This window comes from Gallus gallus, chromosome 29 (assembly GCF_016699485.2).
Source record: "Gallus gallus isolate bGalGal1 chromosome 29, bGalGal1.mat.broiler.GRCg7b, whole genome shotgun sequence".
In the NCBI taxonomy this organism is placed as follows: domain Eukaryota; kingdom Metazoa; phylum Chordata; class Aves; order Galliformes; family Phasianidae; genus Gallus; species Gallus gallus.
Window position 1 is genome coordinate 112532 of NC_052560.1, and position 9969 is coordinate 122500.

The 9969-nt window shown below is 54.0% G+C and overlaps 1 protein-coding gene across 1 annotated transcript in view; it reads left to right on the plus strand.

Moving 5' to 3' along the window:
- The first annotated feature begins 4764 nt into the window (after window positions 1-4764).
- LOC121107772 (zinc finger protein 501-like) overlaps window positions 4765-9969 on the plus strand; it is a 6136-nt gene continuing 931 nt past the window's right edge. Inside the window, exons 1-5 of the mRNA XM_040653872.2 lie at window positions 4765-5027; window positions 7065-7147; window positions 7338-7464; window positions 8076-8186; window positions 8299-9969. The exon at window positions 8299-9969 is cut by the window's right edge and continues 931 nt beyond it. Coding sequence (XP_040509806.1) covers window positions 7124-7147; window positions 7338-7464; window positions 8076-8186; window positions 8299-9392 — 1356 coding nt within the window. The 5' untranslated portion in view covers window positions 4765-5027; window positions 7065-7123 and the 3' untranslated portion in view covers window positions 9393-9969. The remainder of the gene's footprint in view (window positions 5028-7064; window positions 7148-7337; window positions 7465-8075; window positions 8187-8298) is intronic.

Below are 9969 nucleotides of genomic sequence, written 5' to 3' on the forward strand. Positions count from 1 at the left end.
CACTGTAATGAGCCCCACAGCGTATGTGGTGTCTGTTGAGATTCAGCTACTGAGAGAAGACTGCTGTAGCCAACTGGTGAAGGTGCAGCCAAAATGCTGTCCAGAAATGTTGGAGAGTATTGGAGTATTAATTGGTCCCTGTGGGGCCATTACCAACAAAGCCTCCCCAGAGACGTGTTAGAGCAGATAACTGGAGACCGTGATTACAGGCAGGCAAAGGCCCTGTGCAGGTGCTTTGAGGTTGAGGAAAGCCCTTGGTTTGTTTGATGAAACAGAAGGGTTAAGCCATAGCTGCAGCCTCTGGGAAAGGGTGGTCCTGTCCCTCACAGATGGCCCAACGCTCTCCCACGGTCAGTGGGATGTGGGTGGGCAGCGTTCTGGGAGGGAGAATGATACTACACCTACTGGCCTCCCTACAGGGCTGCAAGGAAACAAGGAGGCCCCAGTGTCACGAGGACAACGTGTGCCCTCCGGAGCATCAGCAGCAGACACAACTGCCGCAGCCAAGCTGACCAAGACCTTGGTTTCCTGTTGGGGCCCTCCAGCCTTGCCAGTGCTGTTGGCCATCTGCACCAGAGGCTGTTCTACGCAGTCCTACGCTTGCCTCCTTTTCCCTGCAGGCTGCAGACACTCACCTTGACTCCTGCACTGGCACTCACCCTGGCAGTGCTTTACTCTGATGGTTCTGCAGTCTCACTACTTGTTCCTTGTGACACAACAGCACGGACTGATGACAGAGTCCTGCTGGGTGTTTCTGGCACCACGGCACTACCACAGGAGGCGAGGGCTGACCTGTCAGCTTGTGCAGAAAGAATCACTTCTAAGGTCTGGGTCAGTGAAGCTCTAAGATGCACTAAGATGAGTGTCCAACAGTCAACCTTTTGCTCTTTCTACTGCCTCATTTGATGGAGGGTAGTAGGGGACACCAAACACTCACTGGCTTCTCATTTGGCTCAGTTTTGCATTTCCTCGCTCAAAGGATGTGAGCCATCGTCACTGTAGATAACATCAGCAGTAGGAAGATTTGAGAAGCAAAATGATCGCCCTCACACTGTATTTTGCCCACTGACTGATACTTCGTCCCCTAAAAAGCCAAAGAGTACTTACGCTCCTGTGTGGATGTGCGAGCATCTCCCCAGTGACTTCAACAGTCATACATAGAATCAAAGAATCGCAAAGGTTGGAAAAGACCCACAGGATCATCCAGTCCAACCATTCTCCCTTCACCAGTGGTTCTCGCTAAACCATGTCCCTCAACACAACATCCAAACGCTCTTTGAGCACCTCCAGGGTCGATGACTCCACCACTCTCTGCGCAGCCCATTCCAGTGCCTGACCACCCTTTCAGACAAGTAGGATTTCCTAACGTCCAGCCTGAATCTTCCCTGGTGCAGTTTGAAGCCATTCCCTCTAGTCCTATCACTGTCACATGAGAGAAGAGGCTGACCCCCAGCTCACTGCAACCTCCCATCAGGTAGTTATAGAGAGCAATAAGGTCTCCCCTGAGCCTCCTCTTCTCCGGATGGAATGATCCCAGCTCCTTCAGCGGCTCCTCCTAAGTCCTGTGCTCCAGACCCCTCACCAGCTTTGTTGCCCTCCTCTGGACACGCTCCAGGGCCTCCATGTCTTTCCTACAGTGAGGGGCCCAAAACTGGACACAGTACTCGAGGTACGGCCTCACCAGTGCTGAGTACAAGGGGACAATTACTTCCCTGTTCCTGCTGGCAGCACTATTTCTGATGCAAGCCAGGATGCCATTGGCCTTCTTGGCCACCTGGGCACACTGCTGGCTCATGTTCAGTCTAGCATCAATCAATACCCCCAGGTCCATTTCCTCTACAATAATGGCTCACATTGCTCAGGTTGGAAGTGCAGAACTGGAAGGAGTTAATTGGATGGTACGCACACCTCAAATAAATGGGATGGCTTACTTGAAACAAACACAAAAATCAAACAACAAAACATTCTACCAAACGGAGAGCACTGAGAACATATGAGAACAAATTCTAGCAACAAAAACTCAGAAGTCACATCCATGGCCACGCACGGAAATGAAGCCCACTTAAAGACAGAAATGGAAGTGAATGGCACTGGGATAGTACCAGTGTAGCTGCTTTTCCCACTTGCTAAGGCTGATGCAAATGTGAGTGACTGTAGTGTGGACAGGGAGAGAGACACATCCTGCTCACAAGGCCCTTCTCCCCCTCACGTCCTCCTCCAGCTTCTTCCCACAGCTCCCTTCTTCAGCCTGGCCTTGCTCACAAGGCCCTGCACAGGAAGACAATGCACAACACAACAGGTAACACTCTGGCGAAAACACATTAATTGCCATAAATCAGTCTGAAAACGGGCACTGAAAGAACTGATAGCAGAGCCCTGCTTCAACAGCTGGGGCAAAACAGAGCACGCTCTGAGCCTCGGGACTCAGCGGGAGGGCTTCCACTATGGTTGTGTTTACCCCTGTCCTCCTTCTCCCTTAGCAGTGAGATATGCAGTGTAGCTGCTTCCAGTCCCAGCTGCCAGCCAGCCAGCCAGCCAAGGACAGAAATACCTTGCAGCCGTTCCTCCCCTCGCCTTCGCAGCTCTTCTCCCTGCTGGGCAGAGCTGAACATTCTGCTGCCAGTATTTCAGCCCTCGGCCCACCCCATCTGACAGCGCAGGGCCTGAAGGCACACGCTGGGTGCGTGCCAGCTGAACCCACCTGCACCGAGAATGCTTCCCATTCAGCTGAGCACGCAGTCTGCGCTCCCTTTGCGGGGACAGATGTTGCCTGCTGGGTCCCCGAAGGGAAACTGAGGGCTGCCGGCGATGGGGAGGGCAGTGGAAATTGCCCCCTGGGAGGCTTCACATGAAGACGCTCCAAAGGAGGCATCGGGGAGTTGAAGGCTTCCATGGATCCATGCATGCAGAGCGGCGCAGCGAGGTCATCTCGTGTCTCCCGTGGCCCAGAGGAAGAAATGTGAGGTCATCTCGTGTCTCCCGTTGCCCAGAGGAAGAAATGCAGTCCCAGCTGTGATGCGTTACAGAGGGTCAAGTGGGCAGCAGAGCACGCTGAGCTACTCTGCTCACTTCCTCGCTGTCCCAGCTCCAACCCCTTCCTGTGCCCCTCGGAGCCCAACCCGGGCTGCAACACGCCTGGGAACCGCTGCTCCTGTCCTGGGGGAACGAGAGCCTCCTGGTGCGTGGGGACAGTCCCACTCAGCGTCAGGGGATTGGTAAGAAAAAGCAGTCTTATCCAATGAGAATAACGGGAAACAAACCTAACAGACCTAGCGAATACTAAATCAAATCTACTGAGCATTAATGCCGCTGAATCGAGGAAACTGTAACTTTGTTCGCAGCCTTTAGGGAGGAGCGCAGGAACCATAGGAATGCGAGGTCCTTGAAGGCGTGTGAAGGTAAGTAGAGCCGCTGTTTGCTATATAATGGGTGAGAATCCCGTGAAGATAAGAAGGCAGAGCTGCTATTGTGACACAATGCAACCCCCTAAAGGTTTTGCAACTGCCCTCATCCAACGACCACCTGATGGGCCCACAGACCCTCCCCATATTCTAGGACGACTGCTCAGAGGAGGGGGACATCCAATGCAAATGTAACCAATGTCTTGGGAATAGGAGCAGTACCCTACGCCTAGAAACGTGCAGTGGCCTCATTCCATGATGTGCGAGTAAGGAGGAGATATCCCTCTCGCAGCCGGTGCCGCAATACACACACCTGCTTTATGACCTTCCATGGGTGACAGAGTGATGGCTATAGTGTGGGATGGCTAAAGGACGTGGCAAAAGAGACTGGAGTGAGTTGTGAAAAAGGGAAGGCTATTGCCTGTGTGGTGGTAGTGTGGGAATTGAATGTTGTTCCCCAATCAGAACAAGAGAAGAATTTGGTTAATTTCATGGCCCCTGCTACAATTTGAGTCCTTTATTACAATTAATACCTCTTTTCAGGGGTCTTTCTACTTTAGCAGGGTTCTCTGGTACTTTGAATTGCTCGTCCTCTAGATAAACCTTCCCCAAAAACGCATACTCAGTATATAAGTAAAATAATATATACATACATAGAGATATAGAGATATCCATCGAGATTAGGTAGATGGAGTAAGTTACAAGCACAAAGACTGAAGCTCCTGTCTGTCCAGCCATCTGAAACACATCTGGGCCTTCAGTTAAAGACCAGGTAGACGTAATAGATATCTTTACAAATCACAAACCCCTTGATGTTGTAAAACACAAGAGGGAAGGGAAGGGAAGGGAAGGGAAGGGAAGAGAAGGGAAGGGAAGGGAAGGGAAGGGAAGGGAAGGGAAGGGAAGGGAAGGGAAGGGAAGGGAAGGGAAGGGAAGGGAAGGGAAAGCGGTACCTCAACTCCTCCACGCTCAGATCCAGCCAACATTCCCCCACCCGCACATTCCTTCCCCTCCCCCCACCGGGGAGAAGGTGCACGGCCCGGAGAACAAAGAGCAGTGCCCACAAGGGACGGGGCTGCCTGGCCGAGAAAGGACTGCTCAGCACGTGAGCGATAGGAGCCCGGAGACAGAACTACACGTACACAGACCCTCCTTAAGGAAGGCGGTGAGGTGCTTTTTGTTACCAATGAAACGCAACCAAATGCTGTGTGCCACACTGCCCAAACCCAGTGGCGGCCACCCGCCCGGCCAGCGGCCCAGCCCCGCCGGTCCTCCCAGCCCAACTGAGCCCGGAACTCCTCTTCCCTCACGGCCACGGACGGCGTGTCTTCCGGCGAGACGGGACGGGGCGGGACGGGACGGGACTCAGCCTTCGCTTGGCTCCGCTGCTCTGTGTCCCCCACGCCTCGCTCTGCCCTGCCCTGCCCTCCCCTGCCCTCTCCTGCCCTGCTCTCCTCCCCTCCCCTCCCCTCCCCTGGAGGTCTCTCCGAGCGGCGCCGTTGCCGCTGTGTCGCCTCCCGGGCTGCTGCTCCCGGCTCATCCCGGGACGGCGCTCAGCCCTGTGGGCAGAGACGGAGCCGTCGGTGCCGCTTCCAGGAGAACGGCCGCCTCTTCCCAGCAGAGCAGGTGAGGCGGAGCGGGGCGGAGCGCGTCACCCTTTCCTCCCTCACCCCGTGGCAGCGTGGGCACGGCGTTTCCATTTGCTATCCATTTGGGTGCTGCTGGGGAGGAAGAGCGGAGCATCACACCATGGCCCGGGTTGGAAGGGAACTCGCGGTTCATGAAGCTCCAACCCCACTTCTGCTATCAGGGCCACCAACCTCCATGTTTCATAGCAGCCCAGGCTGCCCAGGGCCCCATCCAGCCCGGCCTTGAACACCTCCAGGGATGGACGGGGCATCCACAGCCTCTCTGGGCAGCTGTTCCAGCACCTCACCGCTCTCCGAGTAAAGAACTTCCCCCTGACACCCAACCTGCAGCTGCCCTCCTTCAGCTTCAAACCATTTCCCCTTGTGCTGCTGTTATCTGCCCTTTCACAGAGTTGCCTCCCCTCCCGTCCTGTTTATGGGCTCCCTTTAGGTCCTGGAAGGCTGCAATGAGGTCATCCCACAGCCTTCTTTTCTCCAGGCTGAACAAGCCCAGCTCCCTCAGCCTGTCTTTGTAGCCCTCTGATCATCTTTGTGGCTCTCCTCTTCACCCTCTCCACCAGCTCTCTCTCCTTTGTGTACTGGGGGCTCCAGGCCTGCGCACAGTACTCCAGGTGGGGCCTCCGGAGGGCAGAGTAGAGAGGGACAATCAGCTCCCTGTCCCTGCTGGCCACCCCTTTTCTGCGGGAGCCCAGGATGCCGTTTGCTTTCCAAGCTGCAAGAGGGCACTGCTGGCTCATGTGAAGTCTTTCATCCCCCAGAACCCGCATGTCCTTGTCTGCAGGGCTGCTCTCCAGGACTGCTCCTCCCAGTCTGTATGTATGCCTGGGATTCCTCGGGCCCCAGTGCCAAACCTTGCACTTTGCGGTGTTGAACCTCATGAGGTTCACCCGGGCCCCCCTTTCAAGCCTGTTGAGGTCCCTCTGAATGGCATCCCTTCCTTCCACCGTGTCAACCGCAGCGCTCAGCTGGGTGTCTCCAGCAAACTTCTGCATTCAGTCTGATGAGGCGGTGTCGGACTTGCAGTCCGAGTTACAGTGGGGAGGGATTTACTCCCCCGGTCCCCAGCTGGAGGTTTAGGGATGCAGGGCTCAGGGAGGTGAGAAATACTGGAGTCCTGGCTGCCAGTGGAGACTGAGGCCAAGAACTCATTCAGTACCTCCGCCTTCTCTTCATCCGTTGAGGCCACTTCTCCTTTTGCATTTTGCAAAAGAGGTCAACAGTAAAAGCCCCGTAAGTGTGGCCTAAAGGACTGTGGGTGAGAATGAGAGATCTTTGTTGTTTGTCCAAATGTGCTGTAACATCAGAACTTCCAGCCTGTGCCGCAGCAGAAAAGGAGTACTGGGGAACGTCGGTGGTTTTTGATTCACGGAGGTGAGCAGCTGCATGAAGTACATGCACAGCAGCCTCCCTGTTTCTGTTGGGGTTGGGAACAGCGTTTTGTGGCAATGTATGATTGCAGAGTGAGTGTTTGACATACGTTTCTCACCTGGGAGCCAACACTGGCTGTGGCAGTTTGATGCACAACAGTTGGTTCCATTTCCATTGGTAATCCTAACACTGCTGCCGGAACTGCACGCTAAGCTTCCCAGAACCGAGTTGGATTGACACTGGCTCAAGGAGTCCCAAGGCTCAGAGTGCTCCCACATCATACCTAAACTTCTCAACGTACGAAGGTAAGGAGCCTCACTGTATCTTGATCCACTCCTAATCCCATACTTCATGAGGGGATAACGTCAGAGAGATCATATGTACATACTTAATATCACTTAATGATACAAGCTTAGAGAAGCTCGCAAAGATCCAAAGTTACCATGAGTCTTTTACAGAAGATCTGTATCAAGAAGGAGTCTCAACTTCAAGCTGCGAGGGATCTCTGCGCAGGTGTGACCTCGAGAGCCATCCCTGCTCGAGGGCAGATGCTTTTGTGCAGCGCGCTGCTGTGCAGGAGAGCTCGAGGGGTGCTTGGGCTGCTCCCTGTTTTGGGGTGAGATGACCCTTTCTCTTGTCCCTGCAGGCTCCAGTTCAACTTGTGCCTTCCAGGCGTGATCATCCCAGGCTGCAGGAGAGCAGCAAATGGCCACGGCACATCCGTGTCAGGTAGGGGCTGTGGGAAGCAGGCAGGAGAGGCCAAGGGGCGAGGGATGTGAGTGCAGGGGGAGAGGGAGGTGCCCTCAGCCAGCATGCGTGTGCTGGGGCCGGAGAAGCGGCTGGGACGGGAGTTTGTGTCGTGTGCGAGCTGCTTCCCTGGGCCTTGGCTGTTGCCAGCAAGGAGCCTCTTTGCTTGCAGGAGCCCGTGAGCTTTGCGGAGGTGGCCGTGTATTTCAGCAGGGAGGAGTGGGCGCTGCTGGACCCTGCGCAGCGAGCGCTCTACCGGGACGTGATGCTGGAGACGTACCAGTGCGTGGCCTGGCTGGGTGAGGGCTTTGCTGCCTTTCCTCCTCGTTAGGGCTCCTTGGGCAGTGCTGAATGAGCCTCTGCATGCCGGGCCTTGAATAACTGCCATGCAGTTACATATTGACTAACACCACAGTGACAGCAACAAAGGAAACACAGAGTAGCATGAGTTTCAGGAGGCCTTCTTGTGCTCAGCACTGTGATAAAAGCCTCAGAGTCAGTGCTGGCTAGTAAGCAGCAGCAGGAAGGGGGATGATCACTTTCCTGCAAACAGCCCTTGTGTTGTTGCATTGCATGGTGCCACCAGCTGCAACTAAGAGATGACTCGCTGGATACTCCTTTAGAATTTAGGATTTTCCATTCAATTGCCATAAATATTTTGATGCCATGCTCACTGATATATTGTAAGCAAGTAAGCATGCTGTTGTAATGTTAATTTTAAAGCAAATATCCCTTCATAATGTCTAGAGATGTAAAAGCTTTCTTTGCTCCAAAGGAAGCTGTGGCCCCAGTGTCATTCAGGCCCAAATAGTGCTTTCTCCATGGGGAGGGACACACAGTGGAGATGTTGAACAGTCACTGTGCCGCAATGATGGAAATGCTCTCATCTCCCCTGTTTCTGTCATTGAAGCTCCTCTTCCAGCCCCCAAACCCGGGCTGATCTCCCTGCTAGAAGGAGGGGAAGACCCCTGGATCCCAGGTGTGCGTAGCCCTGAGGCCGTGCCAGGAGACCTGAGCCCAGGTGAGTTGCTGGAGGGAGGGAAGGAGGAGGCTGGGGCTGGAAGAGTCCTCTCTGTCTGTGTTTTATTTTGGGCACCGTGTGCAATTTCTGGATTTCCTCTTTCCTCCAGCAGGAACTGGGATTACAGATATACTGGAGGATGTGCAGGAAAGTGGTGTGGCCGAAAGGCGGTGGGGTAGTGCCTGTGTGGGAGAAATCAGAAGGGATGTCCCAGGAGGCCTGGAGCAAGGTCAGGGTGAGCACATCAAGAAGGCACTGGGAGAGCATCTGGAAGAGAAAGGAAGGAGCCCACTGGACTTCAACATAGGTGAAAAGCAGGACGTAGAGCCCAGGAGCAAGGATGTGTGTCAGATGAAAAAGCAGAATCCATGCACTGAGTGTGGGAAAAGCTTGGAAATAGATTCCAGCATCATTAACCACCAGTGCATGTACGCAACGCAGAGCCTGTACAAGTGCTGTGAGTGTGGGAAGGGCTTCAACAGCAGTTGCAACCTTACTTGCCACCAACGCATCCACACAGAGGAGAGACCCTTTCAGTGCTCTGAGTGTGGGAAGTGCTTCAAACGCCGTTCTGACTTGAAGCGGCACCTGCGCATGCACAGACAGGAGAGACCCTTTCAGTGTTCCGCGTGTGGGAAGAGCTTCAAAAGAAGATGCGAGTTAAAGCTGCACCAGCGCATCCACACAGGGGAGAGGCCCTGCAAGTGCTCTGAGTGTGGGAAGAGCTTCAGCAGAAGTTCCCACCTCACCTACCACCAACGCATCCACACTGGAGAGAGACCCTTTCAGTGTCCTGAGTGTGGGAAGAGCTTCAACAGCAGTTCCCATCTCACCTGCCACCAACGTATCCACAAAGGAGAGAAACCCTTTCAGTGCTCTGAGTGTGGGAAGGGCTTCAAAACGAAGTTTGAATTGAAGCTGCACCAGCGCATCCACACAGGGGAGAGACCATACAAGTGCTCTGAGTGTGGGAAGGGCTTCAAAAGCAATTCTAACCTCACCTGCCACCATCGCATCCACACAGGAGAGAGACCCTTTCAGTGTCCTGAGTGTGGGAAGAGCTTCAAACGCAGTTCTGAATTGAAGCAGCACCATCGCATCCACACAGGACAGAGACCCTTTCAGTGTCTGGAGTGTGCAAAGAGCTTTAAACGCAGATCTCATCTCAACACTCACAAGCGCACCCACAGAGCACAACGGCTGTAGAAGCTCCCCAAGACTCTGGGAACCTTCAAAAGCAGTTCCAGCCTCATTAGCGACCAGCACTGCCACAGAAGGTACAGATCCTGCAGAACCTCAAACTTGTGAAGAGCTTCAGCCAAAGCCCCACCCTGGTTACGACCTGTGGCTTTGTGTTTTGAACCTTACAAATCCCTTGAGTAGAGGAAGAGCTCTGCAGCCAAAATCCTTCTTCTTCTCTGCTGCTCTTCTTTCTCCTCTTTGGATGCGAATTCTGCATGTTGCTCTCTGTCAGCTGCAGTCAAGGTGTTGAGCGGACACTCAAAGGAGAGTCCAGAGTGGGATGTGTCACAGCAACTGGAAACCCTCTGCCAGGTGGCACGTTTCTGCCAGGGCAGTGTGCAAGGACAGTCACCTCTTATCTCCCCTGTAGAAACTCACCTGCATAGGTGGGATTGGAATACCTAGGATGACACAGATGGGGAACCAAATGGTTCGAATCTACCCGCTAATTGTGTCCACACAGTCAGCCCAATCTCCATGGCTCTCCTTGCTCGAGGTGTTGAGGAGCTGTAAGGCATGCCTGACTGCCAAAGGGCAGATC